Genomic DNA, 22,705 nt, shown 5'->3' with positions numbered 1-22,705 from the left:
ATTATCACACGAAGTCTGTAGTTTACATTAGTGTTCACGCTTGATGTACATTCTATGGGGTTTTTTGTTGTTTTTTGCTTGAGATGGGGTCTCACTGTGTTACCCAGGCTGGAGTGCAGTGACAGGATCTCAGCTCACCACAAGCTCCGCCTCCCGGGCTCAAGTGATCCCACCTCAGCTTCCTGAGTAGCTGGGACCTCAGGCGCATGCTATCATGCCCAACTAATTTTTGTATTTTTAGTAGAGATGGGTTTTCACCACGTTACCCAGGCTGGTCTTGAACTCCTGGGCTCAAGCGATCCACCCACCTTGGCCTCCCAAAGTGCTGGGATTTCAGGCATGAGCCACCATGCTAGTGATTCTATGGGTTTTAACAAATGTAATGACATGTATCCCCCATTGTAGTATCATGCAGCATAGTTCACTGCCCTAGCAGTCCTCTGTGCTCTGCCTATTCATCCTTCTCTCCCCTTTAACTTCTGTCAACCACTGATCTTTTTACTGTCTCTAATTTTGCCTTTTCCAGACTGTTACATAGTTGGAATCAAACAGTAAATAGTCTTTTCAGATTGCCTTCTTTCACTTAGCAATATGCATTTTTCTCCATGTCTTTTCATGGCTTGATAGCTCATATGGATTTGGGGTTTTGTTGTTGTTGTTGTCTTGTGTTTTTGAGACAGGGTCTCGCTCTGTCACCCAGGCTGGAGTGCTATGGTGCAGTCTTGGCTCACTGCAGCCTCCACCTCCTGAGCTCAAGTGATCATCCCACTTCAGCCTCCTGTGTAACTGGGACTACAGGCACACACCACCAAGCTTGACTAATTTTTGTATTTTTGGTAGAGACTGGATTTCGCCATGTTGCCCAGGCTGGTCTTGAACTCCTGGACTCAAGCAACCCACCTGCTTTGGCCACCCAAAGTGCTGACATTACAGGCATGAGGCACCACGCCTGGTCTTTGATTTTCTATTTTTTTTTTTTTTAAGAGATAGTATCTCGCTATGTTGCCCAGGTTGGGCTTGAACTCACCTGGGCTCAGACAATCCTTCTGCCTTGGCCTCCCAGGTATTTGAGACTACAGGTAAACACCACCATGCTGGCTTCATTTGTTTTGGGCACTGAATAATACTCCATTATCTGGAGTTCTTTTTCAAATATAAGTGTTTACAGGTATACATTTCCATCTGAGTACAGCTTTCACCATCTGCCACAAGCTTTAGTATGTCGGTGAAGTAGTTTGTATAGGAAAGGCAAGATAAACCCTTGCTTACTTTCATTTATTCACAAGTTTTGAAAATAATGAGTAGGTTCTGTAGTGTGCCAATTATGAATTTGCTTTCAGTTCTACATTTATCCTTTTTGTTTGCTCTGTGAAATTGACTTGGGTCTTTTAAGTTATTTCTTTGCCAGCTGGCAGATATTAAACCTTGTCAGCAGAGGGCACTGGAGAGATACTGCAGGAGGAAAGGGTTTTGGCTCCTGTTTCTGGTTTCAGTGTGGCAGGCTTCTGTGGTCTGGACTTCTTCAGTGGCTTCTGCAATGCACTGGCTTCTTCAGTGCCTGGCTATGGCACTACATAGTGACCAGTTGTCAGTAACTTCTCCTAGCACTCCCCGCAGATGGTTTGTAGTAGAGTATCTCTGGTGAGACACCTCCCCAAGGATGGCGTCAACCAGCACTCCAGAAGAAAAATGTCTGGCAACTTCCATGCCATCCAGTGAGCCACAGACCTTTTCTCTTAACAAGGTCTGCATGCCAGCTCTGGTCTCAGCTCTTCCTTTGACACTCTTATCTCAGCCCTAGCTGCTCCTTATATATGCTAATCCTGTTTTGGAATTATCTTGCTTGTTTACTAGTCAATCTATTATTATTCCAACCCCCTAATATACTTAATAAACCTTTAAATAAAACTTATTTTTTTAAAAATGTAATTCCTGTTCAAAAAGTAGGGTTCCTCTCTCCTGATTGGACCCAGACTGATACACCTGGTAATTTCTAAAGGTGACTACAAGGTTTGATGAGCTAACCTGTCAAAATTAAGGATGTTCAACAAAGGACAAAATTAATAAACTTAATAGAATAGAAGACAATTTAAATGTCTAAAACTGACCATAGATACCAGCAATATACAAGAGACCATCAGAAAAAAAAAAAGGCAGTGGATATGGAGAAGCAGTTTTTAAAAGATCAGGAAATGTTTGGGGCGGCGCGGTGGCTCACGCCTGTAATCCCAGCACTTTCAGAGGCCTAGGCGGGCGGATCACCTGAGGTCGGGAGTTCAAGACCAGCCTGGCCAATAGAATGAAACCCCCATCTCTACTAAAAATACAAAAATTAGTCGGGCGTGGTGGTGGGTGCCTGTAATCCCAGCTATTCGGGTGGCTGAAGCATAAGAATCGCTTGAACCCGGGAGGCGTAGTTTGCAGTGAGCAGAGATCGCGCCACTTCACTCCAGCCTGGGCGACAGAGCGAGACTCAGTCTCAAAAAAAAAGAAAAAAGTTTGGAGCCAGGAGTGATGGCTCACGCCTGTAAGCCCAGCACTTTGGGAGGCCAAAGCGGAAGGATCGCTCGAGGCCAGGAGTTGTAGACCAGCCTAGGCAACGTGGAGAAACCGTCTCTCCTAAAAATAGCTGCGCATGGTGGCTCGGCCTGTAGTTCTAGCTACCCCGGGGGCTGAGGCGGGAGGATTACAGACTGAAGCTATAGTGAGCCATGATCGGACCACTGCACTCAAGCCTGGGTAAGGCAGCAAGACCCTCTATCAAAAAAGAAAGAAAACCACGATGATTACGCAAGTCGCCAACCTCTCCCTCCCGCGATTGTTGCTATTTCCATCCAGCTACTAGTCTCCTCCTCCCGCCCGACACCTGGTGCGTCTATCTGACGTCACGAACGCGCCACACAGATTCGGGCTGCGCAACCTCTGTGGCCATCTACACGACGCGCAGATGCGAATATTCTCGCGGCGCCGGAAGTCCGGAGCACGTGATCTGGTGACAGTGCTCGCTTGGCTGTACGACTCGATCTAGGTTTTGCGGCACGGGATGGCGGAGGCGCCTCCTGTCTCAGGTATTATCCCGGCCCGAGCGGGACTGGGCCCCTTTCAGGGAACGGAAATTGGGTCAGTGACGAAGTTCTAGGGCCCCAGCTACTCATATCGCGAGAGTAGCGCATGCTAGGGCTGGGGATAGTGGCTCGGAAGGGCCAAGCTCCGCTCATCGTGCGTTCATAGATCTCTCTTCTCTTGGACTAGGTGGTGAAGCCCAGTAACTGGGTTTAGGAGGAGAAGAGGACTTGTCCCGGCGCTGCAAGTCGGTGTGGGTGTACTGCCCTCCCACAGGCTCTTTCTGGGGCAGCGGCGCACTGACCTTCGACAGGCGGGCGTCGGCCAGGTCACAGCCCGTGACGGTGGCGGGCTCTTGACGTGTAGGGTGTGGTGTGCTCATACTGCCTGGAGTGGTGGCGTGGGCGCGAGCCGAACTCCAGTAGTTTAGAGTCTCAGCCTGCTGCGAACCTAGTGTGACTCAGTCTCAGTCTCCTCATCTGTCAGGTGGGAGTAGATAAGTTAATTCCTGTGATGGCTCCCGCCCTGTACTGTACCTATTCTATAATTGTTCACTCACTCCCCCTCTTGGAGTTGCCTCAGTGTGTAGTGACAGCCTCATTTGTTCGTTAATATAACATCCATTTCCTCAGGTGTTCCATAGATCAGTGTTTTCCAAATTTGTTGGACAGCAACCAGAAGAAACATTTTGCATCACGACCTTAAATATTGAACACTTACATAAATATAAAAGTGAATCAGAAGTTTCTGGAAGCATTGGGGTTGGTTTATTTGTTTTACAATCAGCAACGTATTCCGTTTTCTGTTTCGTTTAAAAATATGTCACAGCCCACTGCATTCATTTGATTTTATGGCCCACTCTGGGAAACAGGGCAGCAGTTTGCAGAATGGAGTTTGGAAACCATTGGTTTGAATCTTAGCTCTGTCCCCGACCAGCTGTTGGGGCACCAAGAAGACCATGTGTGTATTTGTATACTGGGTGGCAGATAAAATGTATTTATTACTATGGTTCTTAGTTTAAAAAGTTGGGGCTGGGCACAGTGGCTCACGCCTGTAATCCCAGCACTTTGGGAGGGTGAGGTGGACAGATCACGAACTCAGGAGATGGAGACCATTCTGGCTAACACGGTGAAACCCCGTCTCTGCTAAAAATACAAAAAATTAGCCGGGCGTGGTGGCACGCGCCTGTAGTCCCAGCTACTCGGGAGGCTGAGGCAGGCGAATCGCTTGAACCCTGGAGGTGGAGGTTGCAGTGAGCCGAGATCACGCCACTGCACTCCAGCCTGGGCGACAGCGTGACTCCGTCTCAAAAAAAAAAAAAAAAAAAGTTGGAAAACACACTGCATTGGTATACCCTAGTCTTGTTGTGGATATTAAGTCTTCCTTGGGGTTGGAAAACTTTTTGGGCTGGGTATTTTGTTATTCTCCTTACCTAGTCCTTCACCAGATTCTCTAAACTGGATCCATTGATCGTCTCATCCACAGGCTCATTTCTGACTCATTTCTGTGCCCTTCAGTGTTTGAAGAAGAATTGGGTGGGGCCTAGTTGTGAGTCATCGTGTTGAACTTTGGTGTTGTGCCCACGTTATTACCTCCAACCCGCAAAGTATCTAATGAGGCAAAATCTTCTAGTCCAAAGACCTCCTTACTCCTTTTCGTGGGCTTTAGTTTGATTTTGCTTTAGTTCCCATTCCAAGTTATTATTTTAGCATCATCTTTAGCCCACACCCTCATCATCAGAGTCTTTAAACAGAAGCCCAGTGCAGAGGATACCTTTCTGTCCATGAGCAGACTCTGCAATACCAGCCTTGTCTCTGGACTTTCTAATCTGCCAGTTGGATTTCTCTTTATTCTGCCCTACCCACCTGTTGGACACCTACTGTGCCGTTGTGTTATCTTGGATTCAGGGTACCACTTAGTTGTGTTGTAGCCATGGTGACTGGATATCCTATTTACTAACTTCCAGCTGCTTGAAATAGTGAAAAAAAAAATTGGTGTCTCTGATCTTTGCCATGGCCAGATTCCTTATCAATGTGTCCTGTTTCCCTTCCTCATGTCTCTTATGGGTTTTTTTCCTGAGGGTTTTGCCTCCTGCCTCATGTCTAGTTGAACATATCCTGTATATGAATACATGCAACCTTCTCAGGATTCTCTAGTTACATCAATTCATTACTGCTTAACATGAAGCACTCTTTTCCCATCCTTTACTAGGCTTCTCTAGACATCTTTACTGATCTTACTTCTGCCCTTGTTTCCAGTCTTGCTTTTTCAAGCAAGAGAGAACTACACAATACCCACTGGTCCAATTTAACCATTTCAATCTTTAAATTATCTTATGTTTCCAGGATACCTCTGCCACCTTCTGCATTTGTCTAATCCCCTTGTCACTTTGTGAGGCCGCCCATCCTACCCCTTAGAATTCTGCCTATGTGAAAGCTTTCAGGACAAACCCTGAATTGGATGAAAGGTTACTCTATGACCTTTATGATCATTCCATTCTTCACTGTATGTGCCTGTGGTACCCACTGCCCAAACTCTGTTAGTGTAAGAGCATGGTCTCTAATACACATCCTGAGTTGGAACCCCACGTCTTCCTTGGAATACTTCTGTGGCCTTGGGCAAGTTACTTACTCTCTGTGCTTCAGTTTTCTCATCAGGAATGTAGGAATTAAATGAGTTAATACATCTAAAGTGCTTAAGATAGTGCCTGGCACATAATACCTAATAAATGTTAGGCCTTATTATTAAACCTGAAACCCTCAGCCACTATACTGCACCCACCTATGCTCAAACCTGTGTGTTTCAGATACTCTGTAGTCCTAACAGCAATGATAGAGTACCATTTTAACCATTTTATGTGTGTTACTAACTTGCTTTACTCTTCATTGCAACTCTTTGATGTAGAGATTGTTACTGTCGTCATTACATGTAAGGAAACTGGGACTAAGTAACTTTCATAAAGTCACAATAAGTGGTAAGTGACTTAAACCCATGTCTTCCAGGTCTTATCAATTTATAGTATATTCTGTATGCTACACATAGTTCTGACTTTGCTACTAATTTTATGTCCTTAGGCAAACCATTTTGTCTTTGCACTTCAGGGACTGAATTGACTGTACCAAGAAGCATCTTCTGGGGGAACATGAGTGGGTTGAAGGGGAGTATGCTTAATTTTTTCCACTTTGGGATTGTAGACCATATCATAGAGACTGTGTTTGGAAAACCCAAAATATATTCCTAGGGGAAAGAGATGAAAACTAATACACTTCTTAAGTACTATTTATGAAATCATATTTAAATTTCTCAGTAACCACTGAAATAAGTATTGTCATCCTTTACCATAGACAAGGAAACTAAGGCTAAAAGCAGGCACGTGATATCCCTAAGTTCATACCTTAAGTTAGACAGGCGGACTTTAACCCATTTTGGCTTAGTCCAAAGCCTGTTTACCTGATATTACACAATGCTGCTTTAGTGTTTTGAAAGATGACCACATAGAACCTGATGATTGATATCCCTGAACTATTAGCTGGCCTTAAATTTTTGTAATAAAAGAAATACGTGTATACATAGCACTTTATGGCCCAGGTGAGCATTTTTACTCAATAGCACTTAGCTGTCATTGGCTACTGGTGTTTGGTTTTTGGACATGGAATAATGATTGATTAGTCCTCCACAAGCACCTTGAACCCACCACCTTCACTGGAAACATAGGTCTTACTTAACAGCATGTTTATACAAAGTCCTAAGGAAAATGATTTTTAGATTTGGCTTAGAGTCTATGAGTTTCATGGATGAAGCTTAATTTCTTTACTGACATGTCTATTTTTTATGTTCTAGGTACTTTTAAATTCAATACAGATGCTGCTGAATTCATTCCTCAGGAGAAAAAAAATTCTGGTCTAAATTGTGGGACTCAAAGGAGATTAGACTCTAATAGGATTGATAGAAGAAATTACAGTTCACCACCTCCCTGTCACCTTTCCAGGCAGGTCCCTTATGATGAAATCTCTGCTGTTCATCAGCATAGTTATCATCCTTCAGGAAGCAAACCTAAGAGTCAACTGATGTCTTTCCAGTCCTCTCCTTATAATAAATCGCCCAAGAGCCATGGCCTTCAGAGTCAACCTTGGCAGAAATTGAGGAATGAGAAGCACCATATCAGAGTCAAAAAAGCACAGAGTCTTGCTGAGCAGACCTCAGATACAGCTGGATTAGAGAGCTCTACCAGATCAGAGAGTGGGACAGACCTCAGAGAGCATAGCCCTTCTGAGAGTGAGAAGGAAGTTGTGGGTGCAGATCCCAGGGGAGCAAAACCCAAAAAAGCAACACAATTTGTATACAGCTATGGTAGAGGACCAAAAGTCAAGGGGAAACTCAAATGTGAATGGAGTAACCGAGCAACTCCAAAACCCGAGGATACTGGACCCGAAAATACCAAACCCGTGGGGGTTTTCCACCCTGACTCTTCAGATGCATCCTCTAGAAAAGGAGTATTGGATGGGTATGGAGCCAGACGAAATGAGCAGAGAAGATACCCACAGAAAAGGCCTCCCTGGGAAGTGGAGGGGGCCAGGCCACGACCAGGCAGAAATCCACCCAAACAGGAGGGCCACCGACATGCAAATACAGGACACAGAAACAACATGGGCCCTATTCCAAAGGATAACGTCAGTGAAAGACCAGCAAAATCTACTTGTGACAGTGAGAACTTGGCAGTCATCAACAAGTCTTCCAGGAGGGTTGACCAAGAGAAATGCACTGTACGGAGGCAGGATCCTCAAGTAGTATCTCCTTTCCCCAGAGGCAAACAGAACCACGTGCTAAAGAATGTGGAAACGCACACAGGTAAACCTACCTAGATTGGTGGAAGTATTTTGTTGTTTTTTTTAATTTAAATTTTTAAATAAGTCATATATTCACATAATTTAGAAAGCAGAAGGTATGAAAAGTTACACAGTGAAAAGTCTCAATCTTTATTCACTGTCTGCCTGAGTTCTACCACCACTCGCTGCTCCCCGCCCCAGTAGGTAACCACTTAGTTTTATGCATATCACAAGCAAATACAAATAATAATTCTTTTTCTTTTCCAAATGAGGAATTTTGTAAGGGTTTTCAAAAATGCAAATACGGGTGGTGTAGATGTCTGGTTACAAGATTGTATTTGAGTTGTGAAAGCACAAGTGGTGGGTCATAACACCTCTGCTGCCTCTGTTGGTTTCATCCTGCATCATCTCATCTGCCTCATCTGGTCTGCTTAGTTGCAGCAGTTCCTAACTGATCTTGTCATCTCTTAATTTCTCTTTCCATTCACCTCTTAAACCAGCATCAGAGAGCAATCTTTATAAAACACATTTTATTTATTTATTTTTTTGAGAGGAGTCTCACTCTGTTGCTTAGGCTAGAGTGCAGTGGTACCGATCCTGGCTCACCACAACCCCTCCTGGGTTCAGATGATTCTCCTGCCTCAGCCTCCCAAGTAGCTGGGATTACAGCCATGTGCCACCATTCTCAGCTGATTTTTGTATTTTTAGTAGAAATGGGGTTTCACCATGTTGGCCAGGCTGGTCTCAAACTCCTGACCTCAGATGATCCGCCCGCCTCGGCTTCCCACAGTGTTGGGATTACAGGCGTGTGTTGGGATTACAGGCGTGAGCCACTGCGCCTGGCCTAAAACACACATTAAACTGTGTCACTCCCCCGCTTAATTCCATTTACTGCTTCTGCCTTACTCAACAGGCACATCTTCTGCTGCCTCAGTATCTACCACATTTTATTCCCTGGATTCTACACTTTTTTGTCTTTGCATGCTGTTGCATGTGGCTCCCTCTCTCTAGAATTTGTCACTCAGTTCGATGGCGAAGTCTTATTCATTTTTCAAAAGCTACTTTAGGCCAGGCATGGTGGCTCATGTCTGTAATTCCTGCACTTGGGGAGGCTGAGGTGAGAGGAACACCTGTGTTCAAGACCAGCCTCGGCAACATCGGGAGACCCTGTCACTACAAAAAAATTAAAAGAATTAGCCAGGCATGTTAGCGCATGCCTGTAGTCCCAGACACTCAGGAAGCTGAGGTGAGAGGATCACTTGAGCCCAAGAGATCAAGGCTGCAGTGAGCTATCGTACTCCAGCCTGGATGACAGAGCAAGACCCTGTCTTGGGGGGGAAAAATTTACTTTTGTCACATGTCCAGGGAAACTTTTTTCACCTCTATAGATAGCATTAATCTCTTACAGCCCTTACACTTATGTCTTTCTCTTATATTTGCATGCTTCTGTTACAGAACTTAGTACCGGAAACCATAGTTTATTTATGCTTCATTGTCCTCCACTAGTCTGTAAGCTCCTTAAAAACAGACACTGTGTATTTCTTTTCTTTTTTTGTGACCCTGCTGCCCCACACAGCTCTTGAAACATAGTAGGTACTCAGTTCTGACCGTTTAAAAGTTCATCCTTATATTGAACTAAAAGCTTCTTTCCTTTCCTTCCTATCCTTTGGTTCAAGTTTTATCCTCTGGAGCAGCATAGCAACTAGTTTTTCTTCTCACAGCTCCCCTCCTCGTTATTGCAAATCAGCTTTATGCAGTATTCGAAGACATCTATCATTTTGCTCTAAGTGTATATTTCATCAAGCTAAATAATTTTATTCTGCTAGCTCTTCCTCATGGACCTTCACTATCTTAACCCCTCTCCAGTTTAATGTGAGACACAGCCCAACCCTTGAAGCCACCATCTACCCAGGGCCTGTTTTCACACCAGCCAATCGTTCTAGTTGCTTGTTCATCAGGGTTGTTCTTGGAACCTCAATGTATATGTGAAGCAAAGCAATGTTATACCAGAGACGTTATTGAATCCTTAAGGCTGGTTAATAACTACCTCTTGCTTTATAGTGAATTATCACAATGTAGTGGCTTATGATAACACACATTTATTATGCCACTGTTTCTGTGGGTCAGATGAATGGGTCCAGGTTAGCTGGGTTCTCTGCTCAATGTCTCCAAATTTGGCTAGGGATGTGATCTCATCTGAGATCTTTCAATCACTGGTTGTTGGTAGGATTCAGTTCCTTACATGTGTTAGGACTGAGGTTCCTGTTTTCTTGCTGGCTGTTGGCCAGAAGTGTCTCTCAGCTCCTAGAGGCCACCTGCGTTTCCCTGCCACATGGCTCTGTACACAGCATGATAGTTTGCTTCTTTGAGGCCTGCAGGAAAGCAACTGCTGCCACTTCAGATCTCTCTGACTTCTGTTTGATTTTTCACCTCTTTTAGAAGGGCTTGCCTGATTAAGTCAGGCCCACCCATACTCAAGGGGAGGAGATTATATAGGGTATACATACCAGGGAGGTGGGAATCTGGAAGACCATCTTAGAATTCTGCTTAATAAGTCTCTTGGGGCCTTAACATTCTCACATTATTCATATCATTTTTGAGAACACTTCATTCATATTTATTGCATAAATACTACGTACTAAGCACTGTTCTAGGTCCAGGGACTACTGGTGGAATTTACATTCTGGTAGGGAAGACAGGCAGAAAGCACTTAGATATTTAATATGTCAGGTGGTGATAAGGACTAAAAAGAAATATTAAGAAGGTTAAGAGGACAGAGTGACAAGAGTGCTGTTTTAGATAGATTGACGTCTTTGATAAGGAGACATTTGAACAGAGACAAGAATGAAGTACAAAAATGCACCTTGTGGCTGGCTTGAGAAGAGCATTCTAGGCAGAGGGAGGAGCAAATTTAAATGTGGGGAGGGGTATTATAGGCAATGAAGATGGGGGCAGGAAAGGTGGTCAGAGAAATAGCAAGGGCTGGATCATGTGAGGCCCTTAGATTTGGTTCTGAATAAGATGAGAGGCTGCTAGAAGGTCCTGGGAAGAGGGATGGCATGATCTTACATTCTGAAATAATCGGGGGCCGGACGTGGTGGCCCACACCTATAATCCCAGCACTTTGGAAGGCCAAAACAGAAGGATTGCTTAAGCCCAGGAGTTTAAGACCCGCCTGGGCAACTTAATGAGACCCCATCTCTGCAAAAGGCAAAAAAATAAAAATTAGCTGGACATGGCAGCACATGCCTGTAGTCCCAGCTACTCAGGAGGCTGAAGTAGGAGGATCACATGAGCCCAGTGGGACAAGGCTGCAGTAAGTAGTGATCATGCCACTGCACTCCAGCTTGGCTGACAGAATGAGACCCTGTCTCAAAAAAAAAAAAAAAGATTATTAGGCTGCTGTGTGGAGAACAGGCTCTAAGAAGGCAACAGGACAAGTTAGGAGGCTATTGCAGTTGTTCAGGTAGGAGATGATGGAGACTTAGACTGGAGTAATAGTGGTGGAAAAGGTAACAATTGGATAAATTTTGGATGTATTTGGAAGGAAGATTTTATGCTTGAGCAACTTAGAAGAATAGAATTGGCGTTCGCCGAAGTGTCAAAAGCCTGGGAGAGAAAAAGGTGTTTGTTTGTAAAATGTTTTAGTTTGGAATAATTTTGATTTATAGAAAAGTTGCAAAGATGATTCAAAGAATTCCCATATATCTTTCACCCAACTTCCTCTAATGTTAACATCTTACATAACCAGAGTACCTTTGTTAAAACTAAGAAATTAGCATTGGTATAATTGTATTAACGAAACTACAGATGTTATTCAGTTTTTACCAGTTTTTCTGCGAATGTCCTTTTTCTGTTTCAGGACCCAATCTAGGATACCACGTTGCATTTAGTCATGTCTTCTTAGTCTCCTACCACCTCTGACAGTTTCTTCATCTTTCCCTTTTGGAAAAGATGTTTTTGCTTTTGTTTTATTTACTTCTTGTTCAGGGAAGATTTTTTTTTAATTTGGTTAAATTTCTGTAATCGCAATACTTTGGGAAACCAAGTCAAGAGGATCACCTGAGCCCAGGAGTTCAAGACCATTCTGGGCAACAGAGGTAGACCCCATCTCTACAAAAACTAACAAAAAAAATCAGCCAGGTATAGTGGCACATGCCTGTGGTCCCAGCTACTCAGGAGGTTGAGGTGGGAGGATCGCTTGGGCCCGGGAGTTTAAAGATGCAGTGAGCCACGATCATGCCACTGCACTCGAGCCTGAACTTTGGTGACGCCTATAACTTTCACGGAAAGAGGTTGTGGAACAGACTAGATGTCACTCATTTATTCCTTTATCCATGAATTTAAGAAATATTTAATGGAGCACCTAGTATATGCCAGACACTGGAAATACTACACTCAGCAAGGTAGACAAGACTCTACCTCCTCACAGAGCTTTCGGTTTCAGGGTGTTCTCTCTTTCTTTTGACATCAAAGCGAACAATCAGAAAGTAAATCTTAGGAGAGCCAATATTATGGAATATTACAATGTGTGCTTTTGAATCAGATAGTTTGACAAGTTTGAATTTTGACTTTTTAATTTCTAGTTTTGTGACCTTGGATAAATGATCTAATTACATGAAGCCAGTTTCTTCATCTGTAAAATTGTACCTATGTTGTAGCCTTTTTTTGTTTTTTGAGAAGGAGTCTAGCTCTGGAGTGCAGTGGCGCGATCTCATCTCACCGCAACCCCCGTGTCCCGGGTTCAGGAGATTCTCCTGCCTCAGCCTCCTTAGTAGCTGGGATTACAGCCGCATGCCACTACGCTAATTTTTGTATTCTTAGTAGAGATGGGATTTCACTGTGTTGGCCAGGATGGTCTTGATCTCCCGACCTCATAATCTGCCCGCCTTGGCCTCCCAAAGTGCTGTAATTACAGGTGTAAGCCACTGTGCCCAACCTGTTACAGCCTATTTGAGAGGACTAACTAATAATATGTAATGTGCTTGGAATGTTGTATTTTAGTTTAGTTTTATTCTTTTAACTTATTTGGACCTGAAAGCAAATAACAATAATATTGTGAAATAAATGCAGTGCTAAAAGTATGTTCTCAAAAAAGCATCTACTCACACTCACACTCAGTTTTGAGAGTATCGAGAGTATCTGGCTGTACTGAAATCTGGAAAGACTTTGCTGCAATTGTGTTTGAGGAAAAAATCTGGAAGTGGGTGAAGGTATTCAGGAATAAATCTGGGAGGATTAAGCTGATAACTACACACCGGTCTCTGTCATTGGATGTGGAGCTCCTGTAGCCAGGGACTGTAACACCACCATGGGGCTTATGGTAGGCACCAAGAATATCTTTGTTAAGGGAATGACTAAAGACTTTCAGGGCAACTGCTAGAGCCATCTCACCACTCATGGGTTGTTGGAACCTGCCCAGACTTGGGCTTCTTATAGCTGACACTACAGCTTCATGAGCCCCTTCCTAACCTAAATCCATGGATCTGATAGATTTAGAGGATCCTGGAAAATAGAAAATGCAAAGCAAGATTCTGTATTGCCCAGTGGATCCTCAGGCTTTGTTAAAAGGGTCGTTTGGCTACTCTGCTATTTTCCTGGGAATGTTTCCTTAATTATGGGAATCCCCACCTGAGTGTCTCCTTCCTAAATCCTCTTCCTCAGCATGGTCCTGCCCCTTATTGGCCTCAGTCTGAATAGCCAGCCACCTTACCCAGAATCAGATAGCTCTTAAAATCTCTGTGTTTGGATTCTTCTCTTGAATGACTTGATGATCCTTGGTTGATTAAAGTGAGAAACAGTTTTTTGTGTTTGAGTGTATCTTTTTTATTACTTTGTTTTTTAAACAGGTTCTCTGATTGAACAACTAACTACAGAAAAATACGAGTGCATGGTGTGCTGTGAATTGGTTCGCGTCACGGCTCCAGTGTGGAGTTGTCAAAGCTGTTACCATGTGTTTCATTTGAACTGCATAAAGAAATGGGCAAGGTCTCCGGCATCTCAAGCAGGTCAGTTAATTCTCTCTTCTGAGTAGTTATTCTCACCCATTTGATGTATTCAAGTATTAAGCCCAGCTTTAAAAATACAGTTTAATTTCTCTTGACTACTTTTTCTGCAGGGAGTGTATGTTACCTTGATCATGTGTTTCAGATGACCAGAATTAAGTTATAGATCTTAAATAAACCAGCTAAACATAACAATATTAAAATATATTTTAGGATACGATAAAATCAGTCACTCATATTGAAAATGATGGCTTTTACTTATTATTTTTTCTTTGACATACTGATTTTATTTCCTGTGGATACATACACAGAAGTGTGATTGCAGGATCATATGGTAATTCTATTTTTAATTTATCTTCTCATTTTTGGCCTGGTGTGGTGGCTCATGCCTGTAATCCTAGCACTTTGGAAGGCTGAGGCAGGTAGATCACCTGAGGTCAGAAGTTCAAGATTAGCCTGGCCAACATGGCGAAACTCCATCTCTACTAAAGATATAAAAATTAGCCAGGCGTGGTGGTGGGCACCTGTCATCCCAGCTACTTGGGAGGCTGAGGCATGAGAATTGCTTGAACCCAGGAGGTGGAGATTGCAGTGATCCGAGATTGTACCACTGCCCTCCAGCCTGGGTGACAGGGCGAGACCCTGTCTCAAACAAACAAACTAAAAAACATCTTTTTTTTTTTTCATTTTTAAATTCTTACTATGCATACATAATAGTTTACATGTTCATAGGGTACACATGATATTTTGATACAAGCATACAATGTGTAATGATCAAATCAGGGTCATTGGCATATTAGGATTCCAACACCTCAAATATTTATCATTTGTTTGTGTTAGGAGCATCCCAATTCTACTCTTCTAGTTATTTTGAAACATACAATAAATTATTGTTAGCTGTAGTGCTACTAAACACTAGATCTTGTTCCTTCTATCTAACTGTAGTTTTTTTTTTTTTTGAGACAGAGTCTTACTCTGTTACCCAGACTGGAGTCCAGTGGTGTGATCATGTCTCACTGCAGCCGTGAATTCCTGGACTCAAATGATCCTCCTGCCTGAGACTCCCAAGCAACTGAGGCTACAGGCACATGCCACCACATCCAGCTAATTTTTTTTGAGACGATCTGCTGTGTTGCCCAGTCTTGTCTTGAACTCCTGGGTTCAAGCAGTCCTGCATCAGCCTCCTAAAATGCTGGGATTAGAGACATGCGCCACCATGCCTAGCTAGTGGGTTTGTTTTCTGTTTTTTGTTTTTTGTTTTTTTTTTGAAAGGGAGTCTCGCTGTGTTGCCAGGCTGGAGTGCGGTGGCATGATCTCGGCTCTCTGCAGCCTCCCACTCCCGGGTTCAAGTGATTCTCCTACCTCAGCCTCCCAAGTAGCTGGGATTACAGGTGCGCACCACCATGCCCAGCTAATTTTTATATTTTTAGTAGAGATGGGGTTTCACCATGTTGGGCAGGATGGTCTCAAGCTCCTGACCTCGTGATCCACCCACCTCTGCTTCCCAAAGTCCTGGGATTACAGGCGTGAGCCACCACACCCGGCCTTTTTTTTTTTTTTTTTTTTCAATGAACCCCATATTCAGTGGAAGATGCTGTATTCAAGCTAAGCAGTCGGTTTTGTGAATTTGTTCCTTAAATATCTGATATGCTTAACATTGAAATTGTTACCACTACTTCAATATTCTGGCTTCCTATAGATTTAAATTTTTTTAATTACATGTGGCTTTTGGAAGAAAATTTATTTGGCCTACTCCCATTTTTCCTGACAGATGGCCAGAGTGGTTGGAGGTGCCCTGCCTGTCAGAATGTTTCTGCACATGTTCCTAATACCTACACTTGTTTCTGTGGTAAGTTTGTTTATATACACTGGAGTCTCTTTTACTATATACATTGTACCTCAGTTCAGGAAGGGTGATCTGCGGGGCATGTTTTAGAAGTTACTAAGGAGACTTCAAAGCTATAGGAGTCTATAAGACTATATTTATGTCGTCCATCACGCAGCTAGAGCCACGGCCTTTGTGCTCCTGACAGGCTGTTTTGGAGATGACCAACCAGGCTCATGCTGCTTCTGGGCTGTAGTGCTGGTCTCCTTGGTCTTGAAACCAGGCCTGACCAGGTAGCAGAGGTAGCTGTGGACATGGGCTTCATCTCACCTCCAGCAGTTACAGCTTTGATATTCCAGATTTGAGCAGTATGAGTAAATAACAGTGTTTATTTTAATCCTAGAAAAAAAGTCATTGGTATTTATAAGAAACAGTTTTTTTACAAACCAGCATTATAAACTCTATCCTGACATCTTCCCTCTTTATGGAATACTTCTTTGTTTTTGAATATCTCAGTTCCCCTAAGTATTAGGGGAAAACTTCCTGTAACCCAGATGCTCATTCTTGCTGCTAGCCCATTTCTGCATGTTTTTTTTTCCTTTCCTAACTTTTAATGACTCACCTCCCTCTAGTTGTTGATTTTTCAGATTTTGTTTCTTTACTATCTGTCTCCCTCCCTGAAGCATTGCATTTTTGCTTCTGTCTTGTTGCCTCACTGAAACTGTATTCAGAAATTACCAATGGGCCAGGCTTAGTGGCTTATGCCTGTAATCCCAGCACAAACTTTGGGAGGCCAAGGTAGGTGGATCACTTGAGATCAGGCATTCGAGACCAGCCTGGCCAACATGGCGAAACCCCGTCTCTACTAAAATAAATTAGCTGGGCATGGTGTCGCATGTCTGTAATCCCAGATACTTGGGAGGCTGAGGCAGGAGAATCGCTTGAACCTGGGAGGCAGTGGTTGCAGTGATCCAAGATCATGCCATTGCACTCCAGCCTGGGTGACAGAGTGAGACTCCATCTCAAAAAAATAAGTAAATAAAATAAAAACAAAGAAATCACCAGTGACTCCTTTCCAACCATATCTAAGGCTGATTTATAAGCTCATAATCTTTTTGGCAGAGTGATAGCCCTTGACACCTTTGACCATTCCCTTCTTGAAATAAGTAACTCTTCCTCTTTCTTTCTGCATGCTCTCCTTATTTTTCTAACCAGTTTGCTCATATTTCTCCTTTCCCATTACTTAGCTAGCAGCTTTCACAGTCAGTCATTTACCATCAACTCTGTATCTTCTAGACACAATACCTTGGTGAACTCCTTGACTTCCCTTCTTTTCTTTCAATTATTAACAGCAGTATCATTTAAAATCTGACCCCAAAAGCCCTCTTACAAAGGAAGCTTTCCTTTGTTATTCTCTCTCCCACTTTGGCCACTGTTTTATTTGGAATTTTCTGGTCTTACATGTTTTATTGACAGAATCTGAGCCTTAATAGATACTAAATTGGTATTAGGTGAGGGAATAAATATTCTTGAATATACTACTACCAGAAAGGCAGCATGAAACTGGAAGTAAGAGATCATTGGAAATTTGAGCAAACAGGACAATACCAATACTTAATACCTTATTTTGAAGGATTTTTAAACATAAAGTACCACAATGGAATTAAAAATCTTGTTAAAGCCTTTACTGGCAAATTAGATGAGAGACTCTAAGGTGGTATAAGAATGTGGAGTGAAGGTCAAGATAATCTGAAAGTGGCAAAATGATGTGAGAGTGTACATAAAGGCCTTATTTGCTGACGACTTTGCCCCACACTGTTCTTCCAGGGGACCATTAGTTTACCATGTTTTTATTGAGAACTTATTAATGTTCGAGGCACTGTGAAGAAAAAGGCGAATAAAATAGGTTAACTTACCAGAGCTTACAGTCTAAGAGTTAAGACACAATTAGCCCAATACTCTGCTAGAAGTACAAAGTACTATGGGAGATCTTTGGGGTGAGTTATGACTTGCAGCTGGATGTTTAAGAGAAGCCTTCTTGAAGGATGTAGAATTGAACTGACACTGTAAACTAGGTAAAACCTTGGTAGGCAGAAAGATATGTTGAAGGGAATAGCATAGACAGTTCAAAATCAACAGGGTTTAGGATCTGTTGGGAGAAGAGTGATTCATCCACTTATGGAGCCCAAGATCTATGATGGTAGAGAAGTGGGAGGTGACTGGAAAGGAAGGGCTGATCCTTTGATACCAGTCTCAGATGTTGGGACTTCATTTGGAAGGCTATGGGAAGCCACTGAGGGCATCAACGTTGTTCTTTATGGAGATGGGTTTGGTAGCAGTGAGTAGAGTATTTTGGAGACTAAACAATTTGGGACTTACAATAATCCAGATGAAGAACAGTACAAGCCTCTAATGAGTGTGATAGGAAGAAAAATATGGTGTTAGGTTGATTCCTAACAGTAGTAGGAATGGGAGGAACTCAAATGTGACTCCAGAGTTTCATGCTTTTGGAAATGGTAATACCAAGGAAAAGGGCAGGTCAAAAGAACAAGGTCTGGTGGGGACAGTGACTGCAGTTTAGAAATGTTGGGCTGGAGGTGTGGGCAGAACATACAGTGAGATATGTCCAATAGGCGGGAAGCAATATTTGAGGAAAGACCAAGACTTAAGGATGAGAATCACAGCTGAGAGGAGTAGTTAAGACCCTAGCAGATGAAAGGGTACAGAGTGAGAAAAGGGTGTAATGCAGAACACTTGCAGGGGAAAGAAAAGCAAAAAATCCCAAAACGTCATTTGGAGTCAGGGACAAGAGGTAGAGTTCTTGAGAGACGTTAGGGAAAAACCAGGGCACTGTATTGGAGCAAAAAAACACAGAGGCAGGGAAGCTTTTGTAAAAGTCTGGAGATGAGGTTTTGGCCAGTAGAGAGGCAGGAGTAGGAGAGGAGATGAGGTGAGAGCCACTGTGTAGGAAAAATTGACACAACTTGGTGATTAAGTAAAAAGAGGTATGAGTGATGACTGTAGTTTCTGAGCGTGTGTGACTCTGACAGAGTTGGTGTCACTGACAGAAATAGGAAACCCTGAGCAGGGAGGAGTTGTAGAGGGATGTGAACTTTGGCTGTGGATGAAGCCAGTTTGAGGTGACCGTGAAACCCCAAGCAAGGATGTTCAGCAGACATTTGGACATGTAGGTCTGCATCTGAAGATTCAGGGCAAGAGAGAAAATGTGGATTTGGGGATCAATGGCCTTTAGGTGGATTGCACCTCTCAACATGAATAAAATTTCTGAAAGAGATAATATAGAGAGAAAAGCAGAGGCCATAGACTGGGGATGGCTGCAATTTAGTGTGCAAATTGCCAAAGTGAGGATGAATTCCTCAAGGGCAAGGAGGAATCCTGTGCCTTCATTTTACTCTTCCCTGTCTCTGCTGAGTCCATGGAAGATGTGCCATGAAGATTTGCAGTGATGCTGATTATAAAATTATAAGCTCTTTTATGCCTCCTTCATAGTTCTGGAATAGGTGAGTTCCTGCTACACAGGGGATTTATGTCCTTTCCATCTCTTACCGCCTCCCCCCTTTCCCCATGGTGCTTTTCTCTTATTCCCTCTCTCTGATCCTTGCAGCAACAATTTGCATATCAGTCCAGAAGCCCATTTATAGACGGCTTGTCATATAGGTATTTATCTTAAATTAAATGTTTTCGTTAGTCAAGGTAGTATTTTCATAAGTAAAAGTGACTTTTTATTTATCTTTACCAGGTAATCCAAGATTTAAGATTTATCATACTCAGTGAAACTTTTTATGAATAGCATTATGTTTATCTTTTCATTTTAGGATAGGAGATAATACATTTGTTGAAATAGTAAAAACCACACTGAAGTTGCATGCTGTCTAGCTATACTTCACTGTTTCATTAAAGTTGAGGATGTGGTTGAAGTTTGTACCATTGACTCTCTGATTTGATGTTTTCTAGGCAAGGTAAAGAATCCTGAGTGGAGCAGAAATGAAATTCCACATAGCTGTGGTGAGGTTTGTAGAAAGAAACAGCCTGGCCAGGACTGCCCACATTCCTGTAACCTGTAAGTTGGCATGCCAGTTCCGTTGGGATTCTGGGTGGACATGCTTTGCTGGTGGCTCTAAGTAAACATATCTGGTTAGCATGTGACGGTTTGGAATGAAGGGTGATATGGGACCTCAGTAAATGGTCCCAAATCACCCTGTGCCAGGCACTCTACATCAGTTAACTTGTTGAATCCTTACCACTGCCCAGTAATGGATAGATATTTATTATCTCCACTTTATAGATGAGGCTCAGAAAGGCCAAGCCTCTTGCCCAGTGTCACAGTGGTAGGCCATGATGGAGCTAGGGTTTCCAAAGCCAGTGCTCCTTCCATTACATTACACTGCTTGCTTCTAAGAAGAAATGTGACTCATATGTTTTATCCCCCATTGATACCCAGGATATCCAGGTCCAAGAGAATGTATAGGAGAACCTTCTGTCTGGGGAAAGACAATTATGTAGGGTCCTGGTCAGACAGTATTTCTAAGATGTCAATCTTTTTTTTTTTTTTTTTTTTTTTTTGAGACAGGGTCTTGCTTTGTCACCCAGGCTGGAGTGTGGTGGCGTGATCACAGCTCACTGCAACCGCCACCTCCTGTGCTCAAGCCATTCTCCCACCTCATCCTCCTGAGTAGCTGGGACTACAGGAATGTGCCACCACGCCTGGCTAATTTTTGTATTTTTTGGTAGAAATGGGGTTTTGCCATGTTGCCCAGGTTGGTCTTGAACTCCTGGCCTCAAACGGTCTGCTCTTCTCAGCCTCCCAACATGCCAGGATTCCTGGTGTGAGCCACCACACCCAGCCATAGGATGTCAGTCTTTTCCCTACAATAAACAGCCAGCTTTAGAATATATCCGTAAGCCAGACACAGTGGCTCATGCCTGTAATCCCAACACGTTGGGAAGCCAAGGCAGGAGGATTGCTTGAGGCCAGGAGTTCTAGATCAGACTAGGCAACAAAGTGAGGCCCCATCTCTACAAAAAAATTTAAAATTAGCCGGGTGTGGTGGCACACACCTATAGTCCCAGCTACTTGGGAGGCTGAGCGAGGAGGATCATTTGAATCCAGGAGCTCAAGGCTACAGTGAGCTGTAGTTGCATCACTGCACTCCAGCCTGGGCAACAAAGCAAGACCCTGTCTCTAAAAATAATAAATAAATAAGTAGACTGTATGCAGTCAGCTTCTAAATACCAAAAAATGCACAGTAATAGAAAAACAGTTGATCAGTTACAAGTAAGTTTCTACAGGCCTTGACTTCGGACAAAGGTTTAAATCTTAGGTTCAAGTTACTTAAACAGTTACATGACCTTGGGCAAGTTACTTAACTTATCTAAGCCTGCATCTGTAAAATAATGATGATAGTAATAATAATACTTATAGGGTTCTAGGAAAATTAAATGAGTTAGTATACCTATGTGGCTCGGTAGAGACTCTGGCAAGTGATCAAAAAATGACAATTCTTACTTTTAGTACCCAAGTCTAAGAGTAAAGGAGGCATCAGAGTGTTATCTTGGTGTTTCTACTGCTTGGAGCAGGGATAGTATTGGACCAGGGCCTTGTGATCAAGGCATGGTGGTAGTGCTGGGGAAATGTCAGTGGGAGTAGAACTGTTTTAGACTGGGCTAGACAGCATGGCCTGTGATCTGCTGGGCAGTCAGATACCTCCTTCTCTTTGACTGCTCGCATAGATCCTTCCTTAGGAAGGATTTAAGCTATTCCTGCCATTAGGTGTCATTTTCAGTAAATTCAATAATAAGTTAATCCTCTGCATGGACTATTTTTCCAAAGCTTTCATGACTACCAGAGATGAAAACTGATGCAGATCACGTGATCAGCACCATGTCTGAAAGAAAAGAACACTTTAAAACCTGCTCCTGCTCTTTTGTGGCTCTGGAGCTGTCACACTTGGGAACTTTCTTTTACTTTCAGCAACATAGAGGTTGCTGAAACCTATTCCCCAGTAGCACTTTTCTGGTCTCCAAGAAAGCTTTGGTTTCTCTCATTTACACTTGTTAGGGCTCAAAAGCCATAGAGACAGGGTTTCGCTCTGTTGCCCAGGCTTGAGTGCAGTGATGCTATCGTAGTTTACTGCACCCTCGAACTCCTGGGCTCAAGCTATTCTCCCACCTCAGCCTCCCAAAGTGCTGAGAGTACAGGTGTGAGCCACCATGCCTGGTGTGAACATCTATATTTTTAAAAGCTCTCCAGGCATGTCCAGTATATAGCCAGTGTTGTGAACCTCTGGTCTAAAAGTTAAGAAAACCTGAGATTGAGTCTCGGCTTCTGGGATATTTGAAATAACCTAGAATCACCCACACCTGACAAGCAATGAAAATTGTTTCACCCAAAAGGATTGAGGTATATGTAAAATATAGCTGTTGAATAATGATACTCATCTTTAAAGAAACATGCTTAAACTTATGTCTCCTATGGGTATTGTCTATCAGAATGAGTCACCTTAGAAAACTAGACACTTGTTCCTGTATTGTTTTCAATGTTTAAACCTTATTTAGGAATTATCAGAGCTTGTTTAGGAGTTTCACAGAAACTAAACATTCCAGCCAGACCACTTTATAAGCACACTAAAGCACTTTATAAGCACACTCCCTCTTTGGCCTCCCAAAGTGATGGTATTACAGTCATGAGCCACTGTGCCCAGCCCTGGATATAAGTTTTTAACTCAGTTAGGTAACTAGGAGTGTAATTATTAAATTGTATGGTAAGACTATGTTTAGTTTTGTACGAAACTGCAAAACTGTCTTAAAAGTGGCCATACCATTTTACATTTTCACTAGCAGTGAATCAGGGTCCTGTCACACCCATCTGATTCATTTGTCTTGGCTCCGATTGGCTTTTGATTCCCAAAGGGTTGTGATTTGCCACCTGGAATATACCCCTCCTACTCCAAAGACAGTTGTCGTAG

General features: G+C 42.9%; 1 protein-coding gene across 7 annotated transcripts in view; it reads left to right on the top strand.

The window, feature by feature from the left end:
- Positions 1-2,887: 2,887 nt before the first annotated feature.
- NFX1 (nuclear transcription factor, X-box binding 1) overlaps positions 2,888-22,705 on the top strand; it is an 85,620-nt gene continuing 65,802 nt past the window's right edge. For 6 of the 7 annotated variants that reach the window (XM_010385747.2, XM_010385746.2, XM_030919798.1 and 3 more), the window contains exons 1-5: positions 2,888-3,068; positions 6,904-7,911; positions 13,739-13,897; positions 15,666-15,743; positions 19,695-19,800. In XM_010385747.2, the coding sequence (XP_010384049.1) occupies positions 3,044-3,068; positions 6,904-7,911; positions 13,739-13,897; positions 15,666-15,743; positions 19,695-19,800 (1,376 nt within the window). In that variant the 5' untranslated portion in view covers positions 2,888-3,043. Of the gene's footprint in view, positions 3,069-3,252; positions 3,550-6,903; positions 7,912-13,738; positions 13,898-15,665; positions 15,744-19,694; positions 19,801-22,705 lie in introns of all 7 variants that reach the window. The other variant, XM_030919800.1, reaches the window with a different exon arrangement.

The sequence above is a fragment of the Rhinopithecus roxellana genome, chromosome 16, assembly GCF_007565055.1.
Source record: "Rhinopithecus roxellana isolate Shanxi Qingling chromosome 16, ASM756505v1, whole genome shotgun sequence".
Taxonomy (NCBI): domain Eukaryota; kingdom Metazoa; phylum Chordata; class Mammalia; order Primates; family Cercopithecidae; genus Rhinopithecus; species Rhinopithecus roxellana.
This window is presented reverse-complemented; position numbering and strand designations above follow the sequence as displayed.